The following is a 23,711-nucleotide window of genomic DNA, read 5'->3' as shown; positions in this document are numbered from 1 at the left end:
TCCCATACCTGTTGTCGGTCCCACGTATTGGCCACTCCATCTGTGTTCCCAACCCCTGTCCAACCTCTGTTCCAGCCGCACGGCCAGGGTGGGCCTCCTGGAACTGCTGTAACCATGCAGTTCTCCTCCGTCTTTTTCTTTCTCCTTTGGTCAATTTGCAGTCACCTGAAATGGTTAATCCAGCGTGGATCGGCTCTTGCTCGACGGACACTGGTTGGAGTAAAACAGTTGTCTCTGGTTGTCTCTCCTCAATGACCCCCTGTATTGGAATCAAAGTCATTATTTCAAGTCCCTCTGTCATACTGGTCACCTGAGGGAATTCCATCACATCCAAATCAATCAGATTAATTTCAGGTATCAATCTTTTTTCGGGAGTGTCTGCAAAGGTTGTCGGCTCTCTCCCACTACCGGCATTCGCCCTCCGTTCTTTCTTTTTCTGTTTTTTGTTTTGGTTATGCAGTCTATAGCGACCTTCTTTTCTATACTTTAATACAAGGTTTTGTAAAGGCCTGAATATCTTTGGCCATTTCTTTTTCACTTCTATTGTGACTTTTCCAGTTATTGAAATAGACAGATGGTCAACCTTTGCTATTGTTATTGCATCTAAGTCTTTAGTTGCTCCTATCAACGTTTCACCAAGGTGAACCTGCTGTGTATTCGACATTCTCACCACTTTCAACCACTCCTGCAATATTACCGTTTGAAAAAACAAGTTTCTCTGTGTCTAAAACTATTTTTACCAACTTGAGTTAAAAATCACTCACACTTTCAGATTTTTACCGGTGCAGACAGGGATTGATAATTTTCTTTATCATTCATACTTATACCCCCAAGGCTTTCAATAGCCGTTAATCCCCAGTTAGTATTGAAATCGTCAGAGCCTCGTCTGTCCTCGCCGAGCTCCTCTCCTCTTCTCTTCTCTCTTATCTTCTTCAATTATCCTCCTCTTCTCTTCAGTTCTCTTCAATTATCCTCTTCTCTTCAATTATCCTCTTCTCCTCAATTATCCTCTACTCTTCAATTATCCTCTTCTCTTCAATTATCCTCTTCTCTTCAATTATCCTCTTCTCTTCAATTATCCTCTTCTCTTCAGTTATCGTCTCTTCTCTTCAATTCTCCTCTTCTCTCCTATCCTCTCGTCTCTTGTCTTCTCTTGCAAGTGCCTACGCACACACACAGCAAGAACAGAGAGACTAAGGATCAGCTTCTTCCCCCAGGCCATCAGAACATTGAACACTGAACTCTCCACACACAAGTACACATGAGCACACACATACACACACACAACACACATGCTGCATTCGCTCACACACAAACGGTCACTTTAAACACAATGGAAAGGACACTTTAAAGGAACGAGGGGAAAAAAGGTCACTTTAAGGAAAGAACTGATGAACTAGTATAGTTTAGAAATAGCAAGTATAGCATAAGGATATAGAGTACAAACTGTATATTGTATAGTAGTGTACATAGGACCCAGTGCCTTAATTCGTAGCTAACATTATATTGCATTATCTCTAGACTTTAACATGTCTATTTTATCATGCCTATTTTATGTCTATTTTATTACCTGTTTATTATGTCTTTTATTATTTAGTATTATTGCACAATCAAAGCGGGCATGGCCACCCGCATTTCACTGTATGCCCTGGTATGTATGTGACAAATAAACCTCTTGAATCTTGTCTCCTCTCCTCTCCTCTCCTCTCCTCTCCTCTCCTCTCCTCTTCTCTTCTCTTCTCTTCTCTTCTCTTCTCTTCTCTTCTCTTCTCTTCTCTTCTCTTCTCTTCTCTTCTCTTCTCTTCTCTTCTCTCCTCTCCTCTCCTCTCCTCTCCTCTCCTCTCCTCTCCTCTCCTCTCCTCTTCTCTTCTCTTCTCTTCTCTTCTCTTCTCGGGTCATGTGTTTGACCACGTTCTGTTCTCTGCAGGCCTGGTGATCGAGTCCAAATCACAGATGATTCCAACGAGGACTGGTGGAAGGTAGGCAACAGAACAACCTCTCTTACAGTATGACCTGCACTGACAGCCTAAAGCCTCACTGAACTTTAAACAATTGATTTGATTGTTACTGTTACTGTTACTTTTTGTTGCAACAGACCATTAAAGGGGCTCTATGCCACTCAGTTTAACAACTTATACTTCAATGGTTTTGGACGGACCAGATAGCCTACTAGTAATATATGAGAGCACTCAGGGGAACTTTCTGCAGATAAAGCATTTCTGGTCAGAACACTATAAAGCAGAGCTGATTTGGGTCTTAAAAGTAACTCATTCTGTGGGTTTAACTATCCATCGCTAACTGTCTCTGGACAGCATAGAGCAGGGGTCTCAAACTCACGGCCCGCGGGCCATTTGCGGCCCGCGGGATGATATTTTGCGGCCCCCTACTTGACGTCAAAGTGTAGTGTTAATGCGGCCCGCACGCAACTGTTTGCTGAGTCGTTGCGCGAGAGTTGGACGTTTTATGGGGCTGCGGCACTGCAGATATACCCTACTCCAATGATCCGCACGGACATTAGACGTTGTTGCACTCGCTACCCAGTCTGTAGCAGTCGCAGAGACTCTGGCTAGTAGTGACGTTCGAATGTTGTGATTTTCGATGCAAAATAAATATTCAACATTCTCTTTTGAGACTCCGCCTCAGAGACTCTTATCCTTTGGCACTTGGAACTTGCTGTACTTTGCTTGCAGGTCTGCAGCCATTATTGCTGGATTATGAATAGCACTAACTTTAGCCACAGGACCGTTGTCAAGATAAGCTAGCTGACCTAGCTCGTCTTCCCCGCAAGGTTTTCACATTGACATTTAACCCTTAGAAGTCAACGGGGCTTATTGCTCCCGTGGGCGGAGAACAAAATAATTAGAATCTCTCACAAATGCTCAGGAAGTCCCGTTTTTCAAAAATCTGTAAAAATAGAACAAAGACAATTTCGAGTGCATATAGTGTAATCTATATGTATCCTTACTTGCTAAACATAATACGACTCGTAAATACATTTAATTCTTGCTAGATGGTATGCTTGTAATAATCTCCATTTGCGATAAAAACTACATCTTGCGTCACATCCATGGACGCGCGCACACACCAAGGTGTTAATCACTGAGTGATCTAATATGCATATTCTTCAGCGCGAGAGGGGGGGTTGTGTTTTTCACTGTCTGTCGTTGATTATTATAATCTGGTCCTGCAGTTCATTCAAGCGCGCATCACGGTTATTATTATTATTATCATTCTCTCTCGAGAATACACGGGACCCGACATTTAAAAGTAGTCTTATTATGCTTTTCATCCTCGCCCGTGTATATACCCACGTCGCGCTAAAACAACATAAACTACTGTATGGCAGACAGAGTGCGTGTGTGTACGAGTTATGAGTTCATTCAAGCGCGCATCACGGTGATGACAGCTCTCTCTAGAGTAGAACGGTGCGCTTTGATTGATTGATTGATTGATTGAAAACTTTATTAACAGATTGCAGAATGGGTACAATACAGTACAGCTCAATACACACAATTGTTAAGGGGATGCAGACCAGAGAAAGACTTTCGTCTTGTTTACATCAGGGTCCCCCATTTTCAATTCATCAGGACATATATGACATACATGACATACAGATAGTCAGTACTGCTACATCTATACATTTATGACATACCAGATTTGCAAATACAGTACTGTTTGTGATACAGAAGGAGTCAAGAAAGGGAGACACTGTACAAACAAACAAAATTGTACATTGGACTATTGACAAAACCATACTAGGTAAATTACTGTACATTGGAGGGGGTTGGGTTAGGATATTTACAGGGGCCAGTGTTGAATTGCCTAGTGGGTGTGTGTATTGTATGAAATCAGAACCTGGACAGCACCGTTTGCGTGCAAGCAAAAAAGAAAAAGTCTGCTGTCTGGTTCCACAAGAAGAAGGTTCTGATCCAGATGTTTGAGTAGAAAGCCTTGGTCCAGTAGAGTTCCGTCACAGAGACACTTTACACGAAGACTATGAAGCCCTAGTGTAATTCCCTCTTATGCGATGATGACAGCAACACATTCTTTATAGCACTGGTGGGATTTCTTTACAATCCAGATGGTGAGAACTTACTGCTGCTGCAATAAGAGAGGACATTATGGGGACTGTAGCATCTTCTGGACCTTGTAACAATGACAATAAAGATCATTCTATTCTATTGACTCTTAAAAACTATCTCTTTTCTTTCTTTCTTTCTTTCTTTCTTTCTTTCTTTCTTTCTTTCTTTCTTTCTTTCTTTCTTTCTTTCTTTCTTTCTTTCTTTCTTTCTTTCTTTCTTTCTTTCTTTCTCTCTCTCTCTCTCTCTCTTTAGTATTTAGTGAGGTAAATGAGTACAAGACATGTTTCACAGACACACACACACACATACACACACACACATACACAGACAGACAGACACACACACACATTTACATTTACACATTTACACATTACATTTACATCTAGTCTAGTTTGCTTATTTTTTTTTGATATGGTACAGTACTGTAGATACAGACACAGACACACACACACACAGAAACACACACACACACAGGCTAGGCCTCCTGCTGGGTCCATTCACTGGAATAACAAAGGAATGACTGGGCCTTTGCTCAGGTGTGAAATGGTTCTAGTGACAATGATCACATTGAATTCTGGGAGTGTAGTTCTCTCATCAGATAGCTGAATGAACGTGGATCTACTTCAAGTCCTATATTGAAAAGGTGTTAGGATTTTACCAGAATGTTTGATAGGACATTGATTGAAAACTATCGTCTCAAATTTGACAATTGATGGCTTATTTTGAAGGTATGAATCTGTAATTTTATATTATGTAACAAAAAAAAAGGGGGAAATTCTCAGGAGGAGGAGCTATTTAGGTTAGACTTCTAAGGGTTAATAACGTTAGTCAGCTAACGCTAGTCAGTAGCTACTTGACTTAAATACGATTCACCGTGGGTGCATTATTGTTGATAGACGGACAGAGTGTCAGGTCCTGGAGAAAGGACAGGCCATCATCTGATTTGATGTAACGTAGCTAACGCTAGCTTTTCAACTAATGCTATAATAACACCAAGCAAAACACATCCCGTCCGAGCTCCCCGTCACACGCTCTGTCGGGGACAATGGAATTTAAGAAAGTGTATCTGCTGTTAAAATGACAAACAGCATCACACTTTAAAACACGTTCATTTTATAATCCTCACTCCGCAGGAGATAAATGACGTCATGGGATCGGAGGCTAGAATTGACGTGTATTGATTGATTGATTGATTGAAAACTGTATTAACAGATTGCAGAATGGGTACAATACAGTACAGCTCAATACACACAATTGTTAAGGGGATGCAGACCAGAGAAAGACTTTCGTCTTGTTTACATCAGGGTCCCCCATTTTCAATTCATCAGGACATATATGACATACAGATACCAAGTCCTCACTCAGTGGCAAGAAGCCATTCTCTCTCTCTGATGCATACATAATAAAATAATGTATGACTGAAGTGATGGAGACCATGTTTGAAGGCAAACAAAAGCAAATCCCCCTCAGATCGCACAGCAACCAGAATAAACAGCTTTGTGAATAAAAAAAAATAAAAAAAAATGCACAGTGCATTTCCATAGCTGTGGATGAGTCCACTGACACCACTGAGAAGCCTATGTTCTGAAGAACCGTTCATGTTCTGAAGAACTGTTCATGTTCTGAATTGTTATTGCTAAAGATTGAGACAATTGGATCAGTTGTACTTTTTTTTGGAATACTTGAAACCCTTTTTTTGTGGAATATTTGATGCGGCCCAGCCTCACCCAGACTCTACCTCCAGCGGCCCCCAGGTAAATTGAGTTTGAGACCCCTGGCATAGAGCGACTACTAAAAGTGGCCTTTAATCAGACAGATGTAACAGAAACATTCAAAGATAGCCTGACCAAAGGTAATGATGAATCGCATTGAAGAGCGGCATTTTTTCTTTTAAATTTATTTATGGCTGCCTAACCAGTGAGTCAGTGAACTGTGTGCTGAGGAACCTTGAGACAATCTCTTAAAAATCTTGTCAACACTGTTTTATTGACCAAAACTACACCAGAGGTTTTTAGGTGTTTATTTTAAAATAGAAAAAGTAAGCTGGATCCAACAGGAGTGAGGTTTAATCTCCTGGGCCCAGTAGTTAAAACCTTTTGGTAACACTTTATAATAACACTCAGTTATAAGGTATTTGTAGATAATGAACTAATCATGAACAAATCATTTATATACATTCATAAATTATTATTAAATCATTTATAACTATATTTGTATAACATTTACAAATTAGTTCTACATTATTTATAACTCATTATCAACATTGTTTGTACTTGATTTGTTCATCATTAAATATTGTTGTTTCATTTGTAGTAACACATTTGTAGATGCTTTGAAAAATGGATATGAAAAAACCACTATACTGTACCTCCATTTATTTGTTCATGTTCAACAAATGATTTGTTAAGACATTCATAAAACATCTATAATTAATTTGCAGATGCTATTGTGTGCCATAATCTAAAGTGAAGCCTATTCATCATTAACAAATGTCTAATAGTTTGTTTATTTGTGGACTTTTATGAATACACACGAAGCAAATACCAGACTTGTCTTTTCATGTTTAACAAATGATTTGTTAAGACATTCATAAAACATCTATAAATCATGTGCAGATGCTATTGTGTGCCCTAATCTGAAGTGAAGCCTATTCATCATTAACAAATGTCTAATACAGTTAATTATTTGTTTACTTTTTCATCACCTGTTACAAATGTTGTAGACAGCTTTCGGATACACCCTTCTTTGTGACATCAAACAGTGACAGAATTAGGACTATAGATAAATACAATTTTATTAACATAAAATACATGCATAACATATAGTGTAACGTGGGGGCACTAGGACCCAGGAGTACCCTGGCCAGGTATTGACAGAGTATGTAGAGGAAGTATCATACGAATGAGATTTGACTTCGACGTGTGTTGCCGTCTGTTGAATGGAAGCACGATACATTAGTTATTCGTGCTGCCCCACGCTTTTAAAGGTCATGTGCATTATAAATGGCTTATTCCAGTGTTTAGCATTGTTTTATAGCAATATGGGGTTAGTATCAATGGGTCTGTGTCTCTAATTACCATATTGGCGGATTGCTCTAATTCAGTTGCGACCATTTCCTCCTCCATTGAATTAGGTCATTCTGATTTGACTCGCAAGGTGACGTAACAAGGAGCTGGTGGAGCTGATTGTGATCTGATTGGCTCTGTGGTTGGAGGTTGACAGTGACTGCAGAGCGAGTGGAAATATCTTCACTTCCTCAAACAGAGCGAGGCAGACAATGAGCAGCAAGAGAGAGGGAGAGAGAGAGAGAGAGATAGAGAGAGAGGGAGAGAGAGAGAGATAGAGAGGGAGAGAGAGACAGGAGCTTCTGTCGGGGAAACAAACCGCGCGTGGAGAAGCAGTGGCACACACGCATTTACACACACAACCTGGACCGCGCAGGGAAGCAGTGGCACACACGCATTTACACACACAACCTGGACCGCGCGGGGGAAGCAGTGGAGAGATAACTTTATGCTCTGTGTCCCTCTCCCTCTCTCTCTCTCTCTCTCTATCTCTCTATCTCTCTCTCTGTGCCAGTCACAGACTGTGTGGATGACAGTCACTCAAAGTGCTTATGGGCGGAGCCAGGCCAACACAGCCTGAAATCCAAAGGGAGAAAAATGTGGCTTTTGAGTACTTGATTAGAAATATAAAACAATGAATCTTTTGGAAAAAAAAACATACAGATAGATGTGTTCAATAGACTCACAGGAATTGTGTAAAGTTGCCCAAATAGTGCAAGGAATAGCAATGCACGTCCCCTTTAACTCATTTTGCGCCAATCACGGAAAAAGTCGGGTTTTAATCGTTATTTATTTTATTAGCTATATCCATACATTTTTCATCCATCCATCCTGATGTTATCATTGGGAATGGGTCTGAGCTCGCAAAAGGGCAAATACTGCCGCCTACGCCTTCCAGCCGGTATTGCACTCCATTAGAAATGATGTAGTTTCTTTTCTGGGCCGATCTGAGCCGTGCGGGCAGGGTTTAAATAATCCGGCAGGACGAGTGTTTACAACGATACATCTGCGAGGCTGCCCCCCCCCCCCTTCATATGCAATGCCGGACAACGTGGGATGGACCTCCACAAGCAGTATTTGGAATGGCGATTTAAATCATTAAATCAGAGACAAGGTAAGAACACTCTTTATAAAATCCTGCGTTGATCTGACAACGTGATAAGTGGATTCCACAAAAACGCTATTATCGCGTATTTTCCTGGGATTACTAAGAATCACCAAAACTATACTCATATTCAAAACGGTATAAAAACAGAAATGTATGGATGAAAAAACAATCAGTTTTTTGCATGTTGACCAGAAGCAACTCACTGACAATCGACTGTGTTATTAGACCCATAGCTATAATATAAGATATATTTTAAGCACTCGCAAATTTCGCAGTCTCCCCATTGATTAAAGCGATGGCGTTCTAGACAGAAGGTAGACAGCGACCGCTGGTGCTGAATGAGTTAAGGTATGAGCAGGCAAAACACCTTTTTTGTTGGTAAATCTATTCTATCATTTCCGACCACGGTATGATGATGACACAAGAGTAATACTTATTTGTATTTTCAGGCTGTATCGGCGCCTATACAGCCTGAAAATACAAATAATTATTACCCTTGTGTCATAATCACATACCGCAATATACTGAGCACACATTAGGAACAAACACATAATTCAAATGTAACGTTAGCGCCCACCACATCAAGTACGTCTCCACACCACATATAAGAGTTGTAGGTCGGAAATGATGGAATAGATTTACCAACAAAAAAGGTGTTTAGCCTGCTCATACCTTAACACTTTGGATGCCAACAACGAGTATACTCGTTATTGCCCGCCATGCGTTGTGCGCCAACAACGAGGGAACTCGTTTTTGGGATCAATATAAAAGATTTTCGCCATGGCATTCATAATTCATCCAGCCTCCCTCCGGGATGCAGTTGGACCCTGTTCTGATATTGCAACGCCTCAATACCGCCGCCTGGTGGATTTCGGGCGAGTTACACTCCACGCCAAACCGGAAGTGGCGCTCAGTGCATCAGGGAAATTCCTCCGCCAGAGATATATTGTAACGTGGGTCGAGATACACACTCGAGTGCATTGTATCGCTTTCGAAATGCAATAATCAATATGATTTCGGCGTTTATTGCGTCATACAAACGGGAAATGGATCTAGCAGATCGACATCAAATAATTGGAATATTTTTCCTCCAGTCTCATCTGCGAACGGTAAGATGAATCTAACGTTATTTTCAGCCCGATTGTTTATTTATTTCACTGCAATCCATCTGATCAACGTATCAACCCATACTAAAAAAAGACGCTACTGACAATCAAGGAATTATAAACGACCCCCCCCCCCCCCTTTCCTTCACGCATGATGAAGTATGATGTATACCGATCATATACATTTGAATTTTTTTATATAGCGTGTATAGGAAAGAAACGCCAATCGATAATCTATCATATGCGTCGGGGCCTATAACTCGCGTTTTAGGAATTACTGCAGAAAACCTTAAAAACATACTTATATTCATGACGGTATTAACACAACAATGTATGAATGAAAAAATATAACGTTCCCACATCCGGAATGATAGATACCCAATGTTGAATGGGCCATAGTAATGTCGATATAGCTATAATATTTAAAAGGTTAACCCTTCTCCCTTCTATAAACATCTCCATAGGCTTACAGCACTGGCAGACTGGGCCCAATGATGGGTACAATGCATGGCAGCCAATGTGTTAAAAGGGTGGGGCAGCACGAATAACTTGGCTCTGCTAATTAGTCGATTTGACGTTTCTATCTGTTCAATACTAAACCTAGAAATGTTCTTTCCTATGAAGTTTTTTTGTTGATTTGTATTAATACTTTATATTAATATTTTAGCTTGGTTGCCCAAATGGCAACTTTGGGCAACTCTGGGAATTTGCATAATCCAAGATGCCCGCCGAACGGCATCTAAAATTTTTTACTTTTTACCCGCTTGTCCTAAAATTATGTGTAATACCTATTCTTTAGGGTTTTCATGTGTGTAGAATCCATTTCTGATGTAATTTTTTTAATTGCAGGTCAATTTTTAAAATTGACCTCTTGGTGGACAATGAATAGAAACAACAACTTGATGAACATTCATGATTCACATTATTCATGTTTTCTTTGTGTGAGAACTGCCATTAACATGTCACAAGAACTGGTATTCAGAAATATAAAAGTATGAAATTATGCAATAAGACAATACTCTTTATCTTTCGCAACTAAATTAAATATCTGTATGCAGGCCCTCGCCCTCCTGATCGGCACCCTCATCAAAACTCTCTTCCCCAACATCCTGGTCTACATCCTCCTCCTGGTCTACATCATTCTCAAAAGCCTCCTCAGCATCCTCCATGTCAACATCCTCCTCATCTGTAGCTTGAACATCTCGGCTGTTCGTGTATGGATTGCAGCAGCTATCTTCACCAGAGCAGTTACAGTATGACGTGCATGAAAGATGTTCTTTGTGGCAGCCACACGCCTCAGTGATACACTTCTTACCCTTCTTACCCTGTGCCCTACATCGACACCGGTCAATTAGCTCTGGCGGTGCCGGGTCACCCTTAGCAATGACAGGAACAGGGATACTATCCTGGATCTCCCATCCAAATTTCACAATATCAGCAGGTGTTGGCAATGTCTCAGGCACACCAAGGCGTTTGACCAGGCCTGACTTGCTACCTTTTCGGAGGCAACCATGCTCATCGATGATCGATGCAGGCACAGCACACAGTTCATAGGCAAATTTGGCCAGTGACGGGATTGTACAGATGAGGGCGGTGATCTTTCAGTGGGTGAGGATACTTCTCCACCTCTGCATCAATGAGACCCCGATCTTTTGCGTCCAAGACACGCCAGTGCTTCAACTCCTCTTTGTGCGGTTTCTGCGCTTTTTGGCCTGGTGAATAAGCATAAGAGTACATATGATCCACACAGTCTGATATATGTACATGGCGCACCATGGTCTGCTGCTTCAAGTAAATGTCACCTTCTCTCTCTGCATGTTCAAACTTACTGGTGGATGAGAAGTGTAGGAAGAATTAAGTTGTCTACCCAGTGTCGGCCAGTGGGATGGAGGCGAGCAGTGTCCAGGTACTGCTCTAGCTGTTCAAATGTCTTCGGCCCAGTTGATAGAAACCGCTTCAAGAGTGCTGCTAATACACCCCGAAAGGCCCTCATGGCTTTCACCCAGGACTTACCATTGAAGATGCCTGTCAGCCCCCCATATGCTGCGGCCACATACACTTCCAGTGCTGAACCTTGCATCAGTTTTGCGATGCAGCTGAGGAATGACTGTATAATATGCATCCCACCGGGATGGGTGATTACGTTATCGAACTGCACCGGCTGGTTCCAGCATACCTGCTTGGTTACAACAAACAGTTGCATGTCAATGGTGAGGTGAATGTATGTCATTCCCATGTCAACGAGTGAGCTCTGCATGTATGTCAGGGTTGTGAGTATCGTGTCTGGATGAGAAGGAGGTGCATCAATCAAAGGACCAAACGTATAAGTGCAATATCAAATCGTTGTCCACCAGAGGTCAAATGTAACCTTGACCTGAACTTTAGCACATGGGATTGACCTGCAATTAAAAAAATAACATCAGAATTGGATTCTACAAGAGGCTGCGGTCTCGACTCCCGGAGTCAGCATTGCCCTGCGGCTTGGGCCGGTCGTCATACTAACTCATTTGGCTGAGTTAGGGGGAGGGAAGTCGTGGGTGGTAATCTGGCGTTGTGGACAGCGACGCCTACAGGTCAGGTCTGGGCGCCTGCTCAGCGAAAGGCAGGAAATGGTGAAGGCAGCGTGACCTCCCACGCGTTACGCTTCACCAATGAGAGTCCTCGCTGCCAGGTGAAAAAAGAGCCACTGGCTGTCTCCACATGTGTCGGAGGAAGCATGTGGTGGACTTCAGGGTTCCCTTGTACCGACCAGTAGGAGAAACATGCACACAACAACCAGGTAGTGGAGGGGGGGAATTGGCATAACGACAAAAAAATTGGGATGGGGAGAAAAAATAGAAAATCAGGCGGAGAAAAAAAAAAGAATTGGATTCTACACACATGAAAACCCAAAAGAAAATAGGTATTACACATTCTAGGACAAGCTGGTCAAAAGTTACATTTTCTAGATGGTGTTCGGTGGCCATCTATGATTATGCAAATTCCCAGAGTTGCCCAATGTTGCCCTTTGGGCAACCAAGCAAAAATTGTTCTAGGTACCTATATCAATACAAATCAACAAAAAAACTTCAGAGGAAAGAATATTTCTAAGTTCAGGTAATGACAAATCGACTAAATGTATTGTGCTTCCATTCAACAGACGGCAACACACGTCGAAGTCAAGTCTCACTCGCGTGATACTTCCTCTACATACTCTGTCAATACCCGGCCAGGGTACTCCTGGGTCCTAGTGCCCTCCAGTTACACTATGTTATGCACATGTATTTTATATGTTAATAAAATTGCATTTATATAGTCCTAATTCTGTCACTGTTTGATGTCACAAAGAAGGGTGTATCCGAAAGCTGTCTACAACATTTGTAACAGATGATGAAAAAGTAAACAAATAATTAACTGTATTAGACATTTGTTAATGATGAATAGGCTTCACTTCAGATTAGGTCACACAATAGCATCTGTAAATGATTTATAGATGTTTTATGAACGTCTTAACAAATCATTTGTTAAACATGAAAAGACAAGTCTGGTAATTGCTTGATGTGTATTCATAAAAGTCCACAAATAAACAAACTATTAGACATTTGTTAATGATGAATAGGCTTTACTTTAGATTAGGGCACACAATAGCATCTGCAAATGATTTATAGATGTTTTATGAATGTCTTAACAAATCATTTGTTGAACATGAACAAATAAAAATGGAGGTACAGTATAGTGGTTTTTTCATATGCATTTTTCAAAGCATCTACAAATGTGTTACTACAAATGAAACAACATTATTTAATGATGAACAAATCAAGTACAAACAATGTTGATAATGAGTTATAAATAATGTAGAACTCATTTGTAAATGTTATACAAATAGTTATAAATGATTTAATAATAATTTACGAATGTATATAAATGATTTGTCCATGATTAGTTCATTATCTACAAATACCTTATAAAGGTCTTATAACTGAGTGTTATTATAAAGTGTTACCAAACATTTTATCTCAATCAGATCCGAAATCCCATTTTTTTGTGATCTAGTTTTTTTGTCCCGGTATTTCAAAGCAATTCAGGATCGGATCACCCTGATCCAGATTCAGACTTTTCAAGATTACTAGACCCTGAATATCAGTGCTTTAATCCTACCAATCTCCATCTAGTGGATATGAAAATGAATACAAGGAAGACAAGAGACCACATTGCGGAGACATCTATAATATCTAATTATATTTTTATATTATATTATATTATATTATATTATTATATTATATTATATTATATTATATTATATTATATTATATTATATTATATTATATTATATTATTAAGTAGGCTTGATGGCCACTTGATGTGGTTGGTGCTTCAGTTCTGCCGACTCTGATTATCTGCTCTTGAAGTTTCTTAGGCCTCTTATGTAGCTTTCATTTTGAACATGCATTATTTTCGATCAACTTGTCACTTTTTTTTTGTAAACTAAATATATTTCTTCACTGCCGGTACTAGTACCTGCAGGGTTCAGATGAATGTAGTGAAAGGGTTAACAGAGCCGAGGTTAGCGTGTAGAGGAGAGGACAGCAGGCCAGGCTCAAGACATTGTTTAATGAGCCGACTGGATGTTATAGCCTTCACCTGCTAATGGAGGACGCACACAGGTACGCTCATCATCATCATAAACTAAACACACTCCATGACGTCAAACCATGAGCACCATGAAGGAAAATGTCCTTGGATGAAAGAAAGAAAATGTGTGTGTGTTTGTTTGTGTGTGTTTGTTTGTCTACCAGGGGAAAAGCAGAGACAAGGTGGGTTTCTTCCCAGCCAACTTCGTGCAGCGGGTCCGCCCTGGTGAGCGCGTGTGGAAGGTCACTGATGGTTTCCATGGCAACCGAGAGAAAGGCCAGATGACTGTGAAAGAGGCCCAGGTAAGCTGATGTACACACAAACACGCACAAAAATACCCTCTCTCTCTCTCTCTCTCTCTCTCTCTCTCTCTCTCTCTCTCTCTCTCTCTCTCTCTCTCTCTCTCTCTCTCTCTCTCTCTCTCTCTCTCTCTCTCTCTCTCTCTCTCTCTCTCTCTCACACACACTCTTTCTTTCTCTCACTCACACACACACACACTCTCTCACACACACACACATCATACATATTTCTAATTATATGCAAATGCATGCAAGAAAACTGCTGTGCAATATTGAAGACAATGTATTTTGCCTGCCGTCAGTGCCACTGCCGCTCCCCCTCCCATCTCATCCTCCCCTCTTCTTCAGATCTGCATTGGAAAGAACGATGAGATGGACGGTTTCCTCAGACTCAGCAGCGGGAAGAAGAGAGGCTCGGTTCCCGTTAAGTATCTGCTTGAAATATGACATGGCTCCGCCTTTTCCAGAGCCTTAGTTTACCCCGAAGAAGAGACCGCCATCTTGTGGACCAGGGGGTGACCTCAGCAGCATTCGACTAACACCTCAACCAACTCACTACAAAGACCGGGCCCACACCCCCCACCACCACCACCTGAAAATCAAAGTGGCCAAAAACCAAATTCGACAAACATCGGTGAACCTTTTTGGTGGTTGAGCGCGTCGTCCCCCGCGCGGCTCCGCACACTTCTGCTTTGCCTTCTCACGCGGAAGGTTCTAGACTCTAGAGAATCTAGAGAAAAAGGAACAGGGGGCATGGTAGTGGGGGGGGGGGGGGGGGGGGTTGTTGGGGTGGAGTCAAGAGAAACAACAAGGAAGCTTCTTTTGAGCTGCTTTTCATGTAGCACCACATCTACACACACACACACACACACATTACTGTATGTGAAAGGCAAAATGTAGCTTACCGCCAGAGAGGATGATATGGTACAGTGTGGCTACCTTGCTAGCTGTGTGGGCCTGGTTTAGCCATGAGAAAGAAGAGGGTGGACCGTCCGACTACGATGTCAGGGCACTTTTCCGAGCCCAAAGGATTGGAATACTTTTGTTAAATGACGTGACAATAAGACATTTGTTATTTGGGACAAATAACAAGACATAAGTATTCGGTGATAGTAGCCTTTTTTTCATTGAGCAGATTGTACCTTAGATGCACATGTGTGTGTTTTGGTAATGTAGGTATGTGTCGCTCGAAAAACTTACCATGAAAGGATTTAGGTCTTATTCAGGTCAATGTGTTTCTATAAAAACAACATCAACATCAACAACAATAACAATAGCAACAAATGTCTTTCTATGATTTTGTCTATTTCCCTACATAGTGAAGTACGACTAATTTCAAATTGGGAGAGGATGTGACACACACAACTACATTTGAGCTCTTCACAGCGTTAAAGCTCTCCACAGTGTTTGAGCTCTTCATATCGTTAGCGCTCTCCACAGTGTTAGAGCTCTCCACAGTGTTAGAGCTCTCCACAGTGTTTAAGATCTTCACAGTGTTTGAGCTCTTCACAGTGTTTAAGCTCGTCATAGCGTTAGCGCTCTCCACAGCATTAGAGCTCTCCACAGTGTTTGAGCTCTACATAGCATTAGAACTCTCCACAGTGTTTAAGCTCTTCATAGTGTTAGCGCTCTCCACAGCGTTAGAGCTCTCCACAGTCTTTGAGCTCTACATAGCGTTAGAACTCTCCACAGCGCGAGAGCTCTTCACAGTATTTGAGCTCTTCACTGTGTCAAATGCTTTGTGTTCTGCTCTGGGTAACTGTCTTTCCCTGTCTCACTCATTCTCCCTCTACACACACATACGTTTACTTAGGCCAGAATTTGGGACATTGCATACATTTATTCCCTAGCGTAGCGCCTAGCCCCACGCTTAGTTTTCACCAATAAATATACCTGAAAATCACCTTTTTCCCAATCGAGGACAGTGTTTTTGTCCCCTGTTGGACGAGCTATACATCCCCAATCAACTGGTTTGTAGCCTGATAGTATATTTAAGCAATGCACACAAAACACATACATACCTGTACACAAACAGCTGTCATAGTTCTGTCTTTTCTACTGTATGTCTAGTACTATAACGTTCACACTTAACTAACTGAATGCGCAACATGGCCTGAAAAGAAGCCCCTGTGGACTGAAATTACTGTCTGGCCTGTTTGAGATGCCTAGCCAGTAGCCCAGTCATGGTGAAAGACTGAAGGCAGCGTCATCATGAGAGATAGAACCTTGAGAACAGAACATTCTAATGATGATGTAACACTAACAATGGCTACCGAGGTAGAATTCAGAGAGAACAAGTCAACATTGAATTTCTGTGCCAGGCATTTATCACATGACGGGGGATACGTTTCTTTACTGGCTATAGGCCTGTCAGTGTCAACGTGTTAATGCTGGTGATTCGTTTGAAAACCTCAGCATGATACGGCAGGTATCTAGAAATCCAGATCAATACACCATGATAAGATGGTCAGGTTTCCTTGAAAGCTATGTAGAAGTTCAGTGACCATGGCCAGCCTGATCTTGCTTAAAATATGTAAATAAAGTACTACAGGAAAGGTACAAAGGTACGTTATGTTATAGCCGTTTATAGCCATACGTTATGTTATATATATTGTAATATTACAATGTGTACATATTACAAATAAGTACTTATTTTTCGTATTCATAATTTTTTTTTACTTTTAACGTTTTCAACATATATAAGTTGCCCTGCTGGAACAAACCCAGGGTGCGGGAGGCAAGTGCCTTTACCTCAAGACTGCTTTGTCTCAGGGTGGGTGGCTTAGTCTAGTGGCGAGCGCAGACTTTAGGGTAAATGGTAAATGGCTGCATTTATATAGCGCTTTTATCCAAATCGCTTTACAATTTCTTCCTCACATTCACCCATTCACTCACACATTCACACACCGATGGCGGAGGCAACCATGCAAGGTGCCAACCTGCACATCAGGAGCAATTAGGGGTTAAGTGTCTTGCTCAAGGACACTTCGACACGCTGCCCGGGAGGAGCGGGAATCGAACCCGCGAACCTCCAGATTACCAGACGACTGCTCTACCTCCTGATCCACTGTCGCCCCGGGTAGTCTAGTGGCGAGCGCAGACTTTCGCAGATACAAAATGTAAATATATTACCTATACAATAAGTAAATATACTACTTATGGCTATAACATAACGTACATTATGTACCTTTTTTCCTGTGGTCGATTAGTACTTTATTTACATTTTCTGATGAGACCGTGTTGCCATGGGACCAGTACAGAGACCAGAATCCTCCCAACAGTCAACGCTCTAGTCAGTTTGAGGCTACAGTATTTCCACAAATTTGTAATATAACCTCCATAAGATGCAGCTACTTTAGCACTACTACCCACTGACTTCAATGAGTCATGCTGACAGTGCTAACAAGCTCTCAGGGGGTAATTGAAGGATACATCTTGTATTTTGCAATTATGAAGTTTTCTTCATAATGTGAGAAGTTCCTGGCATAGAAAAGTCACTTTGACTAAAATGTCAAGTTTATGGAGCTTAAAACCACCGGATGTATTTTCTCTCCAGCCTACTCATAGCCTCTGGCCAAAATTAAACTCAACCACCATAATTTCACTATACAGCAAAGAGTTGCATCCATTTATGTTGTGCTTGTTAAAACCAGGAGGCCCTAATAGCTGATGGCCAGTATAGCCTTAGGTTTTTGTAATTTTCATCGTAATTTGGTGATAAATAAATAATAAATAACTGGGCTTCTATTATTGTGGCCAGTTTTAATTATTTCCAGAGGCTATATCAGCATGAAAGAAAATACTTCCAGGACCAAAAGAAATGGGCACTCAGAGCTCTCTCATGTTAAAGCTTGCGGTCCCTCAAAAGGCCAACCAGCCACATATGACCTCTGACATTCTGTTTTGTGCAGAATGTTTAGGGCAAGGCGGGCATTTCATGTGGCACACTCCTGATTCTTTTTGTGCAAAATCACAGCAAAGGTAACATCAAATAGCTCTAAAGGAATGCTATTAACGGTATGGTACAATACATGGCCATTTTGAAAGCTGTAATCACCAAATATGACTTGAGTTATATAATTATGAATCATAAGGCAGTGAAGAACTGCCTTAGACATAGCAATAACCTGTCAATATTATAACAATGCTGTGTGTAAATAGTCTTTTCGAGATAATATATTGGTTTCTCTGTAGCATTCTAAACAAGAGGCTTGTATCAAGGAGCCGACTAAGGGCATTAACTTTACAATCCTAGATTAAAATAGATTAGTGTTTTACATATTCCTCCTACATATCTATTTGCTCAATAAGCATCGACTTCTATCAGCACAAAATCTATCAGAATTCTATGCACAAAGGTTCTAGTCACTCTTGTTTGTACACACACTTAATGGGGCATTTAGCCTATTTTTTACCTGAATCCTATTGTTCTATTGTGAGCAGGACATCTTACTGACATGTTCTGTGTCGTGAGAAACTCGGATGACGTCTTCCACGCGAGAGCAGGCCTCTAATGAATTGCAGGCGCTATTTTCTCAACTATTTCCTACTGTAGTAGAGCCTACCTCGAGGACAGCTGAAGAAACATATGGCTGAGTTACTCGTGGTTTTGTTTATTTGTTTATTTGTTTATTTATGGATCCCCATTAGTCTACTACACCCATGGGTGAAAGACTATTCTTCCTGGGGTTCTATCACACAACCTACACAGCATTACCGTACAGTACATTACTTTACAGTAACAAAAACTATTAAAACATAAGAAACACCTTAGCCTAAGCACATTCTCAACATCTTCAAAATCTCACAAAAAAAAACACACAAAGGCTCCAACCACAAATACAATACTAACTAACTAAAGTAACAATACTAACTAAATAAATCAGTAACGCAACTGTATTTCACCATTCGTAACAGCATCCTTCAACTTTTTCTTAAAAGTACATTTGTTGCGGGCAGTCAGGTGGTGTAGCGGAGATTGCGTTCGTCACCAACCCCGGAGACGCTAGGATTCGCCTGTTCGAATCCAGCTCACAGCTCCGGGGTTGTCACCAGCCTGGCTGGCCGTTCACACTAATACAATTGGCAGTATTAGAGGGTGGGAGAAGCTGGCGGGGTGGGTCCGGGTCGTTGTAAACAGCGACTCCTACAGTTCGGTCGGGGCGCCTGCTAAGCGCGGATAGGATCTAAGTGGGATAGTGTGATCCTTCCACACGCTACGCCCTCTCAGTGAGAATCCGCGCTGCCAGGTGAAAAGAAGCGGTTGATTGGCTAGACGTGTGTCGGAGGAAGCACGTGATAGCCTCCACTCTCCCAGACCGACTGTGGCGGGTAAGTGCGCAGCGACCAGGAAGGGGATTGGGAATTGGCATAACGACTAACATTGGGATGGGAGAAAAAATCGGAGGAAAAAGGAGGGGGGAAAAGATAAAAAAAATAAAAATAAATTACATTTGTTGCTGATCATCATTATCTTCACAGGTATACAATTCCAGTATGCAAGAGCTCTATACATTACGGTTCTCTTAAGTGCATTTGTTCTTGGTAGTCAAATGAAGACCCACGGCGTGTCTGGTGACATAGCCATGTCTAGTATTGGTGGGTTGTAGTTCTGACCATAAAGACTTTGGTTTACCAATTTTATAAATATTAAACAATATTTTTTTATGGTTGATGGGGTCGAGCTCTTGTCACGTTGTTTTAATATCCAATTATCTCCTCACAACAGAACAATAGGATTAAGGTTGAAAATCAGTGAAGTGGCCCTTTAATTCTCAGTGTAACCACTAACGTATCACTGTATAGGCCTACCTGCACGTTTTCACTGTGGATATACAAGGGGATTCATTTGCACTCCAACTCGGGGGGGGGGGGGGGGGGGGGGGTTACAGTAGCTTGAGTGCTTGTCTTGGGTCAGATTCTACCATGCTTGTCCAAAATGTTACCATTAGTGACTAGAACCAAGACTGGCTCAGGATCTGGAACTACCCAGGTGAGATCCCTCCACACCTGAATACACACTATCAAGACTACTTGTTCTGCATGGCTCGCTACTCTGTGACCCTCACACCTTTCAATAAAGTCATATGAGATATCACCCAATTATGTTCGCCTCGTTCTTTTAAGAAATACTGAACCCGTTGTCCTGTAATCACACCAGTGTAACAGCCGGAACACAAAAATCACTATCTGCTCAAAAATCACTCACTCACCCATCCACTCACTCACTCAGTCACGGATGATCTGGCAGGGACATTTTGTGACACAAGCACAGTAGCGATTTTCTCCTGCTCTGGCACAGCACTAACATAGTCTGGTGAGAGGTCAGACTAAGCAATACCTTTCTTTGCCAGATAGTAACAACACAAAAGCTGCCTGCAGCTGCTAAAAAGCCCTCCGGTGCAGCACGTCGGGATGGTTCATGGGTCCGTGCATCGCCAGAGGCAGCTTCACTCTTCCAACTTACCCTTTGTTATTCCTGTCAGTGATTAAGGTGAGAATCTTTCAGCTCATGTTTCTTCAACTCTAGAGCAACTTTATTTCCTGTTAACATGCATACCTTTGTGTACAGTATTTCCCAGTCTGTGCTTGTAAAATGAACCGATGAGCCGAGGTACGCTATAGCTTACAGGGAGCTGGACGTTTTCATGCCTGTTTCTACAGTTACTCCTGTAGAAACAAGCATGACTTTGACTATACAGATTGTTATTTGTGGTGAACTCGTCAGCAGAGCACTCTTTTCACATTATCATCGGTAGAAGCATCACATAGGAGTCTTGGCATTTGACTGTCTAGTCTAGTGTCTAGGAAGTGACTGTCCCACCCTAAAAAAAATGAATTAATAAATATATTAAGCCTGTCCCCGACTAAGGATTTGTATAGTCGACTTTGATTGGCCAAAATGTACCGATACCGAATGCAATTTTTATTATTTTAAATAAAGTATTAAATTATCATTCCGCTGTGGGGGGTGCTTAATTTCTGAAGGAGTCGACTGAAGGCTTCTTGTCCTCTGTGAAAGCATGCAATTGGTCCACTGATGGATACATCTTGATATTTATCTAGTGTGTGTGTTACGTACCCTGTTACGTATGGGGGTGAGTAGTAGTGAGTCCAATGGTGGAGGAGACAAGGAGAGACGGAGATAGGTTGCTATTTCTAAGGATGTGTCTTTATTAAAACACACAGAGCGGCGATAATCCAGGAAAGACGCCGGGCGGCAACACAGAGAACAGGCAAAAGTAATATAAGTGCATCGTGAGTGGCTCAGCAAACTCTGACCAACTCCTTCCCACACGAACGGTTTTCTGAAGCCTCGACAACAAGACAAGGGAACAGAGAAAGAATAAGTAGTCACCAACCAAACATTCCAATCAATTAGCAGTGACAGCAAATTGACAGCACAGTGACAGCAACCAGTGGAGAGTACCAATCAGTGACAACACAGGAATGTGGGCGTGACAACCAAAATGCAAATACCAACCACCAGGTGAAAACATTCCAGACTGACAGCTGGGTTCCCAGGAGAGGGAACCCAGAACGTTACAGTACCTCCCCCCGACGAACGGCAGCAGACGTTCATCTAGGGGCCTCGGGATGCAGCCGCTGGAAATCATCGATCAGGCTGGGGTCTAAAATATCCCTTTGAGGCACCCAAGACCGCTCTTCTACCCCGTACCACCAAGAACTGAAACCCCCTACCCCTCCGCCTACAACTCAGGATCCTTCGCACCGTATAGACAGGCTGACCATAAATAATGCGAGGCGGAGGAACCGCGGGGAGTGGCGGGGACAAGGACGATGAGAGGAATGGCTTCAACAGGGACACATGAAACGTCGGATGAACCCTCATAGAGGCTGGGAGCCACAGCCTGTAAGCCACAGGGTTCACCCGACGAACCACTTTAAAGGGGCCTATGAAGCGAGGAGCCAGCTTCCTGGACTCCACCCAGAGAGGGAGATCACGGGTGGAAAGCCAAACCCGCTGGCCAGGACGGAAAACCGGAGCCGGACGACGCTTATGGTTAGCCTGCCGCTGAGCCTTAACAGAGGCCTTCTGCAGCGCCGTCCGCACCCTGTTCCACGTCCTGCGAAAGCGAGCCACATGTGCCTGGGCCGATGGCACCTCAGCCTCCTGCTCCTGTTCGGGGGGAAAGAGGAGGTTGAAAACCATATTGACACTGAAAGGGAGACATACCAGTAGAGGAGGAGAGAAGGGTATTATGTGCGTACTCAGCCCAGGCCAACCTCCTCCAGGGCAACCGGTGACGTAGCACCTCAGGACACCCTCCAGATCCTGGTTGACGCGCTCCGTCTGGCCATTCGACTGCGGATGGAACCCAGATGACAGGCTGATGGAGGCGCAGAGGCGAACGCCTTCCAAAACCTGGAGGCGAACTGAGGGCCCCGGTCGGACACAATATCCACTGGAAGCCTGTGGACCCGAAAGACGTGCTGCACCACCAGGTCAGCCGTCTCCTGAGCCGAGGGGAGCTTGGGAAGGGGAATGAAATGAGCCGCCTTGAAGAATCGGTCCACTACCACCAAGATGGCAGTGAACCCATCCGACAGAGGGAGGCCAGAAATGAAATCCAGGGATATGTGCAACCAGGGACGTTTGGGAATAGGAAGCGGCCGGAGAAGACCCACGGTACACGGCGAGAGGTCTTACTGCGCGTGCACACCGGGCAGGCCGCTACAAAGGAGCGTGTATCCCCCTCCTCTGTTGGCCACCAAAACCTCCTACGGATAAACTCCAGGGTTCTGGCGGCCCCAGGGTGGCCGGTGAGAGAGGATGTATGCGCCCACTGCAGCAGGCACGAACGTGCAGCCTTGGGCACATACATCCGCCCCGGAGGACCCCCACCAGGATCGGGCTCCCGTGTCAGAGCCGATCTTACCACCCTATCTATGCCCCATGACACGGGTGCCAAAATCAAGGCCTGTGGAGTAATAGAGGGGCTTCTCCTCCCAGCCCGGAAGATCAAACTGGCGAGACAGTGCGTTAGGTTTGACGTTCTTGGAACCGGGTCGATAGGAGATGGAAAATCGAAATCGAGTGAAGAATAACGCCCACCTGGCCTGGCGAGCGTTAAGGCGTTTAGCCCCTTGGATGTAAGCCAAGTTCTTATGATCAGTCCAAACAATGAAAGGATGTGCCGCCCCCTCTAACCAATGTCTCCATTCCTCCAGTGCCAATTTGATCGCCAATAACTCCCGATTACCCACGTCGTAGTTACGCTCGGCCGGAGACAGACGGCGTGAAAAAAAGCGCAAGGATGCACCTTACCATCCTTTAAACATCTCTGAGAGATCACCCCTCCCACCGCGATGTCAGAGGCATCCACCTCCACAATGAACAGAGTCTCTGCATCGTGGCGGATCAGTACAGGGGCGGAGGTAAATCGACGTTTGAGGTCGCAGAAGGCCAACTCTGCCCTA

General features: G+C 42.9%; 1 protein-coding gene across 1 annotated transcript in view; it reads left to right on the top strand.

Moving 5' to 3' along the window:
- Positions 1-14,717, top strand: part of LOC311236030 (SH3 and cysteine-rich domain-containing protein 2-like) — a gene marked incomplete at both ends in the record, with an annotated part of 395,651 nt that extends 380,934 nt beyond the window's left edge. The window contains 3 exons of the mRNA XM_084323611.1: positions 1,928-1,979; positions 14,136-14,273; positions 14,619-14,717. Coding sequence (XP_084179737.1) covers positions 1,928-1,979; positions 14,136-14,273; positions 14,619-14,717 — 289 coding nt within the window. The remainder of the gene's footprint in view (positions 1-1,927; positions 1,980-14,135; positions 14,274-14,618) is intronic.
- Positions 14,718-23,711: the final 8,994 nt, after the last annotated feature.

The sequence above is a fragment of the Notolepis coatsorum genome, assembly GCF_963971535.1.
Source record: "Notolepis coatsorum genome assembly, chromosome: 10".
NCBI lineage: Eukaryota > Metazoa > Chordata > Actinopteri > Aulopiformes > Paralepididae > Notolepis > Notolepis coatsorum.
Note: the sequence above shows the minus strand (reverse complement) of the source record. Positions and strands in the feature narration are given on the sequence as shown.